The following is a 14,067-nucleotide window of genomic DNA, read 5'->3' as shown; positions in this document are numbered from 1 at the left end:
ATTTGGCTACACTACACTACAAACGATCTCTCCAAGTTGTTCTTCGAGAACATTGTTCCAATCTCATCATTTGGGGGAAGATGATGATGATGGATGCAATCGTGCGATGGAAGAGCAAGGACAAGATAAAAGGCTGCTCTGCTCCCCCTTTGTGTCAAGTGAAAGAAAGAGTGGGGAAAAGCTGATTCGGATCGGATCGGATCGGATCAGAGCCAGCTTTATCCCGATTCTGATTTGAGCAGCCGCCCAAAAAGAACGAACGAACGAAAATCTTTTCCTCATCCCGATGTTGCTTTACTTCATGATGTTCATAAATATTTCTTCTTCTTCGTCTTCTTCTTCCATGGAGCGGGTGATTGATCGGTTTTTGGTTGCAGGCGCGGTGCGGCGTGTGCACGCGGGGCGTCAAGAACGGCGGCGGCGCGGCGGTGTTCACGGCGGAGTGCTCCCACTCCTTCCACTTCCCCTGCATCGCGGCGCACGCGCGCGCGGCCGCCTCCGGCGCGCTCTGCTGCCCGGTCTGCTCCGCGCCGTGGCGCCAGGCGCCGTTCCTCGCCTCGCTCCGCCTCCACCTCGACGCCGACGGCTCCCCGCACCGCAAGCACAGGACCTCCGACGACTCCCGCAAGACGGCGCCGGTGACGGCCAAGGCCGCCGGCGTGCCCAAGGTGTACGACGACGACGAGCCGCTGCTGGCGCCCAAGTCCGCCGCCAACGGCAGCGGGTTCAACCCGATCCCGGAGGCCAACGAGGACGGCGACGAGGGCGAGGGCGAGGGCGAGGAGGCCGGCCGGGAGGGCGAGTTCCGGGGCTTCTTCCCGCACCCGCCGCGGGTGCGGACCGGGCTGGCGGTGACAGTCGCGCCCGAGGCCGCGCTGGTGTCGTCCGGGCGGAGGCACGGCAAGTACGTGGTGGTGGTGAAGGTGAAGGCGCCGGCGCTGCGGTCGTCGGCGTCGCGGCGCGCGCCCATCGACCTGGTGACGGTGCTGGACGTGAGCCAGGGCATGATGGGGGAGAAGCTGCAGATGCTGAAGCGCGGGATGCGGCTGGTGATCGCGTCGCTCGGCCCCGCCGACCGGCTCTCCCTCGTCGCCTTCTCCGGCGCCGCCAAGCGGCTGATGCCGCTGCGGCGGATGTCGCGGCAGGGGCAGCGGTCGGCGCGGCAGATCGTGGACCGCCTCGTGGTGTGCGCCGCCGCGCAGGGGCAGGAGCAGCAGGCGCAGGGCGCCTGCGCCGGCGACGCGCTGCGCAAGGCCACCAAGGTCCTCGAGGACCGCCGCGACCGCAACCCCGTCGCCACCGTCATGCTCCTCTCCGACACGCAGCAGCAGCAGCAGCAGCAGGACGCGAGGAAGCACGGCGACCACCACCACGCCCTGCGCCGCCCGCAGCCGGCTCCGGCGGCGGCGGCCACGCGGTTCACCCACGTCGAGATCCCCATCGCCGGGCCCGGGCCGGCCGACGACGCGCCGGCGCGGTCGCCGCTCGCGCCCAAGCAGGAGGAGCAGCTGGAGTCGAGCGCCCCCGCGGAGCACGCCTTCGCGAAATGCCTGGGCGGCCTCGTCAGCGTGGTGATGCAGGAGGTGCACCTGGAGCTCGACTTCCCGACGGGGGAGATCACGGCGGTGTACTCCTGCGGCGCCGGGCAGCAGGCCGTGGCCCTCGCGGGCGGCGCCGGCGGCAGCGGCGGGTCGGCCCTGAGCGTGCGGCTCGGCGAGATGTACGCGGAGGAGGAGCGGGAGCTGCTGGTGGAGCTGCGGGCGCCGCTGGGCGCGCACCCGCACGCGCTGTCCGTCCGGTGCGCGTACCGCGACCCGGCGTCGCAGGAGACGGTGCGCGGCGCCGAGCAGCCGCTGCTCCTGCCCCCGCTCCACGACGGCGGCGGCGGGGGGAGCTCCACGTCCTCCTCGCAGCAGCGGCTCCACGACCTGTTCGTGGCGTCCCGCGCGGTGGCGGAGTCGCGGCGGCTGGCGGAGCTGGGCGACTTCTCGACGGCGACGCACCTGCTGTCCTCCGCGCGGCGGCTGGTGCTGCAGTCCCCGCCGACGCAGCAGCAGCAGGACCTGCTGGGCGGCCTGGACATGGAGCTGAGCGACATGCGGTGGCGGCGCGGCCAGCAGCAGCCGCCGACGCCAACATCCCGGTCAGCGACGCCCTCCGGCACGCCGCGAGCATCATCGGGCGGCGGAGGAGGGGGCGGAAGCGAGCCGCTGACGCCGACGTCGGCGTGGCGCGCGGCGGAGCAGCTGGCGAAGGTGGCCATCATGCGCAAGTCCATGAACCGGGTGAGCGACCTGCACGGCTTCGAGAACGCGCGCTTCTGACGGCGGTGGTCGACGGTCGATCTGTAACGACGAGGTGGAGGTTGTTTTTTTGTTTTTGGTTTGGTTTTGTGAATCGGTCGTGAAGTTGAAGTTGACGAAGAAGACGAAGACCCTGCCGGAGTGCGGCGGTGGACGGACGGGCGGGCGGCTAGAGGCGGGAGCCGCCATTGTTGTTAATTAAAAGATTAGTAGCCAAGTGAAATACTACTAGGATCATCCATGATATTGCTTTTTTTTCCTTTCCTTTCCTTCCTGTTAATTACTCCATGTTTTTTCCCCTAGTAATTATAAGACTTGATTCATTCTTGATCTGAGCTTGTCCATGGCAATTGGTCCTCCATGTTTGTAGTATGCTTGTACCCATCCCTCTCCTCTCTGCACACATTTTTCTTGTTCTCTGAAGAAGAAGAAGAAGAAGAAGAAGAAGAAGAAGAAGAAGATACTCTGCCCCATTGTTTTGTAACTGCATCCATCCAGCATAGATAGATGGATGAGCCATTGATTGAATCGAGCTGCAGTCCAGGAGAAGCTCTCTCTGCACTGCACCCTACACCAATTTCACTGTTGTCTGACGGTTGCTGATCACCCGTCCGTCCATCAGCTCTTTTCTTTTTCTTGTGCCGTTACAGTCGCCCAATGTTGACCCTGCTGCAGAGTGAGAATGACCTGTGGTGTGGGTGCCGATCACTGAACCTGAACTACCCACCATACTTAACCATGTTGATCCTGGAGATCCCCTGACCCTGACCTGCACCAAGGTGCTGTGTGTGGGTGTGGGGTGAAATGACAATCCATGGAGGTGATGGTGACTTGGCGAATGTTTGATAGATAGTAGATAGATAGATAGATAGATAGGGGGATGTTTAGGAGCAGTGGAGTGATTGGGTGGAGCAAGGGAAAGGTCAAGGGATGGATGTCAATTGCAAGGGCCATGTTACCACGTGGAGACATCACCACACAGACACAGTTACAGTTAAGGATTCACAGTGTGTGCAGGCTCATCACATCAATTCATTCATCTTCTTCCTCTTGGCCTTGTTCCTTTGTGCATGCCCTAACAACAGTTCCTTCCTCCCTTCCTTCCTGTTGGGCTTGTCCTGGAATGTGGGGTGGACGGACTCTTGGTCTGGTTACAGTAGCCACAGTGCACGCCGCACAGTGGCGCCTCCGTTCTCTTCTCCCCTGGCAGGGCATGAGCATGAGCACACTGTTGCAGGTACTGCGTGCTGCTGCTGCCTCCCAACGGATCCGATCCGGCCGCTTGTCTGCACCCCACACCCACAGGGCACACATCTCCTTCTCAACAATAAAAACCATACCTATTTCTCTGTCCTTTTTCTCTCTGGATTTTCAAGAGAAAACGGTTACTCCCTCCCTCCGTCCCATAATATTAGAGCGTTTTTCGTCGTCACGCAATGCAGTGTTGTTCTGCATTTGTACAATCGTGGAGCTTTGCAAAATTCAGAGAAGGAACCCAACATACATTTTTTCCCCAGGTTTATATTGTTTTCTTTTCTTTTCTCGAGCCTATTTCATTTCATTTCAACAAGAGGTTGTAAGCCGGCAGGTCCTGGATCCGCACGAGGTCCTCCAGCGAAAGCTCCCTCTCCAGCTGCGACTTCGTCGCTTCCAGCACATCCTGCCAGATCCACCCATTCATTCAGGCAGCACCCGTTAGCTTATCGTCGCCGTTAGGTTAGGTTAGGTTACATAAACATGGCGAAAGGGAGCGTGCTCTTACATTGAACTGCATGTAGGAGGCGCGCATCGCCAGCCACTGAGCGTCCATCATCTCGAAGGCTATGCAGTAGAGGATGTCGAACACGTCCTCGTGCTCTACAAGGATGCACCCAAGCGTTAGTGTCTCTCAAAGGGTAACGGAGCGGTTCCAAACCCGGAGATGAGTCATGGCGGGTTTTGAGCTCACCGGACAGCATCCTGACGAAGTTAATCCCCGGCAAAGTTTTCGGTCGAGCTGAGCAGCCAGAGTAGCAAAAGGTTAATGCAAAAGAGAGAGGGACATCAATCATAGATTTTCCTTTTTATTAGCTGCTAACATCAATGATAGATTGCGGCATTGACCAATTCTATATGGTAGATGAACCGAGAAAAGAACCAGTAGAGCTACTGCCAATTATGAAACCAACAATGATCCAGTAATTGCAGCCAACTGCTCGCATTCAAACAGCACATGAACAATCAAGCAAGCAAGCCTTCGTGCAAATCATAGAAATTTTAGAATTATTGGGCATCGGCTCAATGATTCTGGCGAGACCTACCGATGCTGTATGCATGTATGTATGTATGCAGGTAATAATAATAGCAGGGCCACTCTAATCAGTAATCCCAGCGCAATGAGACTGTTGTTGGCCGTCAGTTAGCAGTTAGCGCCAGCTGTATGTGCGTTTATTGAAATGATTATTGGTTGCGAGATCTTATGGGTTTCACCTCTAGCCTACCCCAACTTGTTTGGGACTAAAGGCTTTGTTGTTGGTCATAATCAAGTTGAAAGATTCCTCATGTTTCGAAAATAAAATATCCCTAATGAGGGCCAGCACCAGATCATTCTGGGGTTCTCTGCTGATCTAGTGGTTTGACTTGTGTGGAGGTAGCACATGGTACATGTACCCTCACCACTAGATTTAATGGCTTCACCAGTACTGAACTACTGATGCAGTGCATACAGGCCATATGTAATTATCAGGTTAGATTTTCATACATATATATATGCATGCAAACCGTATTTGCCATGTACATTGAAAGATCTTTAATCCTGTAGGGTGCATACCTGAATTAAGCTCCAACAGTTGGATCAACATGTGTGAGACATTAACGCCTGCTGTCGCAAAGGGGTATTCCCATGTGGCTCGCATTCCTTGTGTTTTCAGCAACAATTTCTGGAAAGAAGCCTGCATATGAACCAGGTGAGCAGCAACAGCATATAGCGTGTCAGTATGAAGAAGCCGAATGCCACTTTTCTCAGCACATAAGTAGTTCAAAATATCGGCTTCATTTTGCTTGAAATGGCATACCGGGTATCTTCTTGCGAAGAATAGAAGGTTCTCAAGTGACACAAATCCACAGCCCCTGAAAATCAAAATCAGACCGTTTCTAAGCTCTTTGCTTCCACATATGAACAGATAAGCTAGTTAGTGAGCTAACGAACAGAGAAAACATACTTGTCAAATAGATAGGCAAACAACTAACCATACAGTTTGAGTGCAGGTTATGATGTACACCCTCTGTATAGAAATATAAGAGCATTTAGATCACTACTACTAAAGTAGTGATCTAAACGCTCTTATATTTCTTTACGGAGGGAGTACACTGTTCACGAATAAATACTTGCTCAACTCGACCCTTATTCAAGTTAAATTCAAACTTGGCAATTCGTAATTTTTGGCCTCATCTGATGGAGGTTAAGGATCTTCTTATGACTGCTGCCACTGCCAAAGGAGAATGTTAGGTTTCCGGAAGATGATTGGCTGGGTTCTGACTGTACAATCTTACTTTTAGCAGCAAGATCCCAGTCTCCAAGATTCTTCCTAATGGCTGGAACTGATCTCTGTTCACTGAACTTTGTTGGAGGAACTTCTCAATTGTGGGTCCAGTTAGTCTTTTTGCAGCAACACTATACCAGTGGAGGTTAACCGCCAGTGGGAAGTTTTCAGTAGAAATAAGTTCTTTTGGAAAATTAAAATTCTTCCAGGGACATTTTTTTTTCTTTTGGCCAGTCTCTTGGAGGAGTATTTTAAGTTTTAACCAAGGAGACTATGACACACAGAGGTTGGATGGGTTCAAGCAAATGTCAGTTCTGTAGCCACAATGTGGATAGGGACCATATTTCTTCTCTTGTCCTCACACGTTTGGATTCGCGGTACCCATGAACGTCAATCATCTTCTGGGAGCATGGCTGCACTCGTTTGACCGCGACAAAAAGGCATCTGGTTTCGATTGGGTTTGGAGCTGTTCTGTGGACTATTCGGGGAGATTGGAACAATGCATGTTTCGGGTGGGTTGATGCCCAATGAACCAACAGCCTTTTTATTTTTTTAGTTTATCACTGGTTAAGATTCTGGGTTGTGGTGTAGAAGTGATGAATGTGTCTGGCCTCCAAACTACTTCAGCAGGTTAAGGTTGAGATCTTCAATTGACGACACAAATGCAACCCACAGTGAAAAGACTTCAGGGATGAATGTTAAACATATGTAGTCTGCTCGCTAAGTTGTTTGAAACTTACTCCAGCCATACTGATGCAATTATTAACTTTGCTGGGGTGTTTACTTCTATGTACTGAACTTTGTAGTGTTGGTTTCCTATAATGGACATCAAAGGCCAACCCCCTCTTTTCTCAAAGTTAAAAAAGAAATCATACAATTAGAACAAGGAAGTACCTGAAATCAGTTGCAGGATTTGGGCCCTGCCACCCCATATCTTTCCACTGTTCAGAAACTAAGCTCGTGAGCTCTGTATCGGGAAAGGAAATTTTCCAAAGAGCCTTCAGGGATGTCTACAACCACAGTCCGAAACAAATATAGTGGAGATGCAATCATCAATTAGAAGTCTTGTATGGTAGAAATGGGAAAATAACTAACCAACTGGGTGTAAGTTTTGTTTATTGCATTTATACCAGATGTTCCGGTCGGGTCTCGTCAAAAGGTATGTTTAGTCTGTCCTTTAATTTTTGCATCCTTTGTTCCTGAGTAGTTTAAAGAAGCTTGGTTCAGTTGCAAAAAAACAAAACAAGGGAAGGCATTTTGCAGACATGTAGGATCGCCGTCAATAGATCATATCAGAAAAGAAGAGATCATCCAAATCCTTGTAAAGTTAACTAGCCAGATACTGTATTTGTTACTTTAGATGACAACCAACACTTATACTACAGAAAAGATCAAATCGTGATTTTTTGGGGGAGAATATGGTTGAAATATAGTGTGTGTTTTCGCTTGCTAATCCTAATACAACTTTACCTGAAGAGGGGTCATTTCAAAGTTCTTCTCGGCATGGACTTGACGCTTTTTACCTGAGCCAGTGAAAAGCCCTCCAAACCATGTCCTATTTCCGACCATAGCATTAACTGCAATCAGGTTATCAGAAAACAGTAAGTCATTAGCAATGAAACGTCTCTCTCAGAGAAGCATAACACATGTGCTAGGTTTATTGAATGCACGACTGACAACAAGGAAAACCTACAGAAAAAATATCAATAAAAAATTCCCAAATAAGTTTGATCAAATTGACAAGGCACTCAGGGAGCAGGAATTAGGATTTTGCTCCCCATCTATGATGTTCACAATGCCAATGAGTTCTGTTAAAAAATTAATGCTAACGAGTCCAAATAAAAGAAATAGGGAAAAGAACGGCACCCATGTCATGTCAAATATGTAGGATTCTAAGTTGCAACATGGATGTGTCTAATATTCTGGAATCAGATAGAGTTTCTGATCGTTTCTACAGAAGACAAAAATGATTCTGTCATTTGTAGCGGTGTCATTGTATGCAACAAAACATCAACAAGGATACTATCTTCTTGAGGTTTGTGGCCTAGAACACGTGTAAAAGAGGCAACCTATGATGTGCAACTACCTTGTGGTGGAATCATAGAATTAATTTCCACTTTGCTCACCAGATTGGCATAAGATATTCCCAAAATATTCTACGTGTACTTCAGTAATAACGTGTTGCCGATTTAAAGTTCAAATTACTTGCACATTTAAGAAGCCAAATTGTAGAAATATCTGACAAGCAAAATGTAGAAATATGTAGCAAGCAAGAACAAATATATAAATATTGGTGAGAAGGCTCTTGAGAGAATTAATCACCCTTGGCAGCAGTTGCCATATTTGGCTTCGGAGTGGATGCATTTTTCGCAGGTTGCCCCCCAAAAGGTTCAGATGGAGAAGTTTCCTTCTACATGATGTACAGTTATAAAGAGTTACAGCTTGTCAAACAGATAGTGCGGACACTGCATGCCCGGTGTACATGTAAATAATTCATACATACTTTGATCATTATTTTGTTTTCTGCTAGTAGGGCCTTCGCTTGCTGTATTCCCTTCAAAAAAAGTAAAAAAAGAGAGGATAAGTTAATAATCACATCGCACAGAGCTTATTATTTTTGGGTAGTTCTAAATATTTTACATTCAAAAGTAAAATCAAAACACAAAAGATAACTCCAATGGATGAATTATAATGCACGGGCTTCTAGCTTAGTACTTGGAGAGAGGATGTTCACCGCCACCCACCCATGATCAACATATATAGTGTTCCATATTATCCCGACTACACGGATGCCTGCACATTCCGGTGCTAGAAGAACGCGCCGGTGCCACACGAGGCTCTCACGACGTGTACGTGTAGGTGTATGTGTGACACACCATAAAAATGCAGGACTTTGACGCTGATTTGGTGCCTGAACCAGAGGTCGACCGTGCACTTTTTGGAGCAAAGAGCCATGCAAATTCCAAAGATATACTTACATCCGTAAACACAATTTTAAGTATATTTCAATTTTGGATTGCGACTCAGACAATTCTGACTGGACGCTCCATGCTCTGAAGTTACGAAAACTGTCGGCAAAATGCAATCCAGGGCAACATGATTTATCCCGTTTATCAGAAACACAACCGGTAACATTGTGCAAAAAGAATGAATTTCTTGTACCAGGAACTGACATAAGCAGAGATGGATGAATAATAATAACATACAACGGCATCGTGAGATTCTACCAAGAGGAAAACAGATCGGCTCCGCACATATGGGGCATGATGCATTCAGAGATCGCGAATGTTGCACTACTGATCTTGAGAAAAACTGCAGAAGTGGTACCTGCTGGGATTGGAGCTGGAACGGAATGCCCATCAAAGAAGAGGGGGCAATGGCGCTGGCTCCTCCCGGCCCCCCCTCTCGCCCGCCGCCCCTCCCCGTCGTCCTCCTCGCCCGACCCTCCCCGACGCGCGCGCTAGGAGAAGGCAGTCAGCGGTGTCTGGACGCTCATGGAACGCGCGCATCAGCGGGGGGAATCGCCGCCTCTCGCGCGCGCGCGGCGCCCTCCCGCCGCCGGCCGGCCAAAGAACCGCTCTTTTCCGGCCGCTTGCTAGCTCTCGTCGCCGGACAAGGGGGAGGGGGATCAAGGTTGGGAGGGAAGGAGGGAGGGAGGAAGAGGAGGACGGAGGAATTGGAAATAGGGTTTCCAATCCGGCCCCCTCCTCCTTCCTTCCTTTGGCTCGGTTTAGATTGGAGCTTCCAGCGGGGAGAGGGAGACGGGCGGGGATGGTATTTGTGCCCGCGAATCCTGGCCCCGCCTCCCTCCTCTCTCTCTCTCTGGACGGACGAATGGCGCTTCGGGAATGGCCGCCGCCGATCTCGCCCCACCATCCGTTCCCTGCCCCCCTCCCTCCGCTCGTGTCGTGCTCGCCTCGTTGCGTTGGTTGTGGTGGAGTGGTGGAGGAGGAAGAAGCTGACGTCATCGCCGATGATGTGTGCTTGGGCCAGGCCTGTTGGGATCGGCAGCCCAGCTCAACGGCCTGCATGCAGTAGGCTGGGTTACATTATCTAGCCCATCATTAATCTCAACTGTCCACAAGAGGCCCAGCATTACAACCGTACACGCCCCTTACTTTTGTAGGGAAACCAAAAGCTTCATAATTTTTGGTGGATGCGGTGTCTTCAGTCCACGAAGAAATTTTGGTGAACTTGTTTGCAAACGCGGGGTAGGAGGTCGTTCAAGTATGAAACAATGTGGGAAATGCACGATGGTCTACACGATCTTATTGCTTCTTCTTGGAATCGCAAACAAGAGAGCCTCTCGGTTAGTGGTATCACGGGCAAACTCTTGTCGCTAGCGGCTTCGCTATCGGCATGGGACAAAGACGCATTTGGTCATGTGAGGAGGAGATTCGTAATTTCAAAAAAAAAATAGTTTGAAATTTTGAGGAATATTCTGGGGCAAGTAGGTCCGACTCGGGAAGAAGCAACAATAAGTGATCGGTTGGTTGAATTGTTCAACCGGGAGGAGATGATGCCACAACAGTGATCCAAAGTTGACTGTTTGAGAGATGGAGATAAAAACTCCACAAGTTTTTACACCTTAGAGTGACCAAACACAGAAAAAAAACAAAATTTCACCTCTGCTTATGGATGATGGGCAGGTGACGGAGGATGTTAGAGTTGGAGGGAATGGAGACATAATTCTATGGTAACCTCTATTCGGCGAAGGGGGTATCCAATATAGATGTAGTGTTTGCAGACAATCCCATGCAAGGTCACTTAAGAGATGAATGAGAAGTTGATGGATCCATACTCGGCCGACGAGGTAAAGCGGGCTTTATTTCAGATGGTTCCCACAAAAGCCCCGAGCTACGATGGTTTGCCGGCAAATTATTTTCAACAACATTGGGAGATATGTGGAAGTAAAGTTACAAAGATTGTGCTTCAGATTGTTGAGGGAGTTGAAAGTGTAGCAAAGATCAAGAAAACTATTTTAGTACTAATTAATTCCCAAGGAAAAAAATTGATGTTGCTTGCAATATTGCTCTATTAGTCTGTGTAATGCGCTATATGAGATTGCCTCAAAAGTCACTGCCAATCATTTGAAAGTCGTTCCAAGGGCACCGAGGACTAGACTTAGTGAACACACGAAAAGTCGTTCCAAGGGCACCGAGGATCAGAGCTGGAGGAGGATGGCTATGGAAGCTCCCCTACTAGCGAGACCTAGGGCAGATCAGATTGCCTCCGAACTGCCCATGCGCCAATTCCATGAAATAAACTTAAAGGTGATTTCAATTTATTGAATAAAATAATAAAAAGGTTCAACTATTTTTTTATAAAAGAACAATAAATAAATAAATTTAAAAAGGTAAAAAATGGAAGAGTATATAAAAAATGAATGTATATTGGGCCAGCCCATGGTGGGTGACGAGCCGCTACTTCCGACCGAGATATCACGGGTCTGGTTTTCCGATGGCATCCCCCCTCGATCGATTTTTCCTATGTTGTTTTACTGGTTTTATCAGTTTTCTTTCCATTTTCTCATTTTCTACTTTTATTTCAATTTAATAATATCGGGAATGCTTTTTAAAATTCAGGAACATTTTTTAATTCGTGAATAATTTTTAAATTTTAGGAACATTTTTTGAATTCATGAAACGTTGAAAAAGTTCTTGTTCATTTTTGAAAACTGTGAATATTTTTTAAATTTCGGAAACATTTTGTAAGATCTATGAACACATTTCAGAATCCAGGCAATTTTTCGGAAATTAATGTATATTTGGTAAATTCCTGAATATATTGGAAAATTCTGAAAGCATTCAAATAAAAAATTGCTCGGACTATGAGGTTACGAGAGTTATATCTCGCTTGTAGCAACACATACACACACTATGCACACGTAAAGAAACTCCCTCAAGCTTTATTTCTGGACCGGCCCATTACGCAGTCACCCGTCTCTTCTCCTCGCTGCCTCGGGACAATCGCTATATTGGGTTTTGGTTCGGTTTTGCTCTTTTTGTTTTCTTTTTTTTTCTTTCTTTTTTCTTATTTTCTCAATGTTTTTTTTTGTTTTTCTTTACTTTTTCCACCCATTTTCTTTGTTTCTTTTCTAGGTGTTCAAAGTTGATCTTTCTTTTTTCTATGATTTCTTTCGGTTTTGTTTGTTTCTTTTAACGGTTTTGATTGGCTTGTTTATTTCTTTTGTTTATTTTTCATCGGTTATTTTGTTTCTTTTTTGGTTTTCCTCAATTTTTCTCTGTTTCATCCCCGGTTTCCATTGTTTTCATTCTTTTTCATTGATTTTTTTGTTTTTGTTTTTGTTTCTTTGGTTCTCTCTTTTTGGTATTCAATGGTTCTTCGTTTCTCTTTGTTTTGTTGTTGGTTTTTATCGGTTATTTATTTGTTCAACACGTGTCGTTGCTTTTTCAGTACACAATGTACATTTTTAATGTACACACGAAACTTTTGTTGATATAACTTGATTTGTTTTAAAATATACGATGTATATATTTTCTTAAACACATGTTTGGCACTTTCTTAATACATGGTTAATATTTTTCAAATACACGATGAACATTTTAAAAGAAAATAATTTTTTCGCACATAATATACATTTTGTGTATACATCAGGAACATCTTTATATACATGTTTAATATTTTTAATGAAAAAATGACTTTAAATAGGTTTTATGTCCACTTTTGTTGAATGTATGTTGTACATTTCTCATATACACTGGGATTTTTTTCATATGCGTTTAATATTTTTAAATACATGATCAATATTTTTCATACACATTGTATTTTTTATATACATTTTTTCTATACATGACAAACATTTTCTATATACACATTTACTCCTCCCATCATGCTTGATTAGCATTTACACCTTAGGAATTTTTTTAAATGCTTCACTGTTTTTTAAATACTTGATTAATATTTTCTGATGCTTGATTATTATTTTTAAAATACATGATCAACTTTTTTTAAACACACAGTTTATATTTTTATACATGTGAAACATTTTGCTATACACATTTAACATTTTTCAAATCAGTGATTAACATTTTTTTTCAAATGCTATGTAAAGTGTTTTTTGTAATTTATATATTTAGAATATTTGGAAGGATAAACAAAAGTATAGAAAGAAAGCAAAAAGAAAATGAAGAAAACAAAAAAAAAACGAGATTGTGGCCTCCCGAGCGCTTTGCCGGACCAGTGTTGCGCTCGCCTAGGTGAGTCTGCCCTACGTCTCGATATAGGTGAGATATAGGCGCGCCCTATGAGGTCCCGCAAGATATAGCACATGCATATCGATGTTTGGTGGATCTCTAAGCTTGTAACTCTTTTGGCCTTTTGGCGCAAAGAGATTTGTCACTTTGCACTGTTCATCACTAAACCCATTGAGAAATACTTCCTCCGTAAGCAAATGTAAGACGTTTTAGGTTACATTTGTTTACTGAGGTAGTAACAATTATTTGTTTGTATGTGTCATCCTCTTTTCGCAAAAAAAAAAGTGTTATCTTCTTATTTTCTCTTTCTATTTTTGGGAGCATTCAACCACAAACCTTTCTCCTTTCTGGCAATGAGAAAAAATAGATTGGTATTGTTATTTTTGGGAGTAGTTGATGCCATGCAGATGTCATCATGACAAGCGCTTGTCTACTACCAGCCACCAAAACGATAAGAAGCATTTTGTTGCTCCCATTGGCAAGGCAAAAAGGCAATGAAAGAGCCATTCCAGCTAGCATGTGATGTCGCTGTCGGCGCTCGACATGGTTGCTGGAGTCGCTGGAGCTGTCAGATGGATCGATCGGAGGGGAGAAGAAGAGACAGAGTGAGAGCAGAGTGAGGTCGGGTTTTCAGATTGGGGATATATGTGGGGATGGCTTGGGGTTGGGGTGGACCGGGCTGACGTCGCGGACGCGCCCATATACATCCCATATTTGGGCTGGATATGAGGGGTGCCGCGCAGCCCAGACGTTTGAGGCGCCCGTCTGGGTAAAAAAATCGTGACCGGTCAGTGACCGGGCGGGCAGCCCAGATGTTTGAGGCCGATTTGGGGTGCGCGATTGTAGATGCTCTAAGCTTTTAAGTTTTGTGGCCTTTTGGCGCAAACAGATTTATCACTTCACTGTTCATCACGAAACCCATTGCGAAATACTTTCTTCGTAAGTAAATATAAGACGTTTTAGGAACAAAGGTAGTATTTGTTTGTATGTGCCATCTTCTTTTTGCAAAAAGAAAAGTGTTATCTT

At 46.8% G+C, this 14,067-nt stretch overlaps 2 protein-coding genes across 2 annotated transcripts in view; one reads left to right on the top strand and one right to left on the bottom strand.

Moving 5' to 3' along the window:
• Positions 1–2,633, top strand: part of LOC119361920 (E3 ubiquitin-protein ligase WAV3-like) — a 4,018-nt gene extending 1,385 nt beyond the window's left edge. Inside the window, exon 2 of the mRNA XM_037627094.1 lies at positions 378–2,633. Within this exon, the coding sequence (XP_037482991.1) occupies positions 378–2,324 (1,947 nt within the window). The 3' untranslated portion in view covers positions 2,325–2,633. The remainder of the gene's footprint in view (positions 1–377) is intronic.
• A 1,089-nt stretch (positions 2,634–3,722) lies between these two features.
• Positions 3,723–9,727, bottom strand: LOC119361921 (ELMO domain-containing protein A-like). The gene is made up of 11 exons (XM_037627095.1): positions 9,152–9,727; positions 8,328–8,378; positions 8,147–8,234; positions 7,295–7,401; positions 6,955–7,023; positions 6,719–6,834; positions 5,357–5,411; positions 5,113–5,233; positions 4,252–4,299; positions 4,066–4,160; positions 3,723–3,963 (listed from the first exon to the last, which is right to left on the bottom strand). Exons 1-11 carry the CDS (start codon positions 9,182–9,184, stop codon positions 3,862–3,864), a joined length of 885 nt encoding a protein of 294 aa, XP_037482992.1. The 5' UTR covers positions 9,185–9,727; the 3' UTR covers positions 3,723–3,861.
• Positions 9,728–14,067: the final 4,340 nt, after the last annotated feature.

Source organism: Triticum dicoccoides, chromosome 2B, assembly GCF_002162155.2.
Source record: "Triticum dicoccoides isolate Atlit2015 ecotype Zavitan chromosome 2B, WEW_v2.0, whole genome shotgun sequence".
In the NCBI taxonomy this organism is placed as follows: domain Eukaryota; kingdom Viridiplantae; phylum Streptophyta; class Magnoliopsida; order Poales; family Poaceae; genus Triticum; species Triticum dicoccoides.
The sequence above is the reverse complement of the archived record's forward strand: the minus strand, read 5'-3'. Positions and strand labels throughout refer to the sequence as shown.

Bases quoted from the DNA above. Each gene is read 5' to 3' on its own strand.
- LOC119361921 (XM_037627095.1), bottom strand. From the start codon at position 9,184: ATGGGCATTCCGTTCCAGCTCCAATCCCAGCAG. The intron at 8,235-8,327 runs GTATGTATGAAT...TACATCATGTAG, and splicing joins AAAACAAAATAATGATCAAA to AAGGAAACTTCTCCATCTGA. The intron at 4,161-4,251 runs GTGAGCTCAAAA...GCATCCTTGTAG, and splicing joins CTTCGTCAGGATGCTGTCCG to AGCACGAGGACGTGTTCGAC.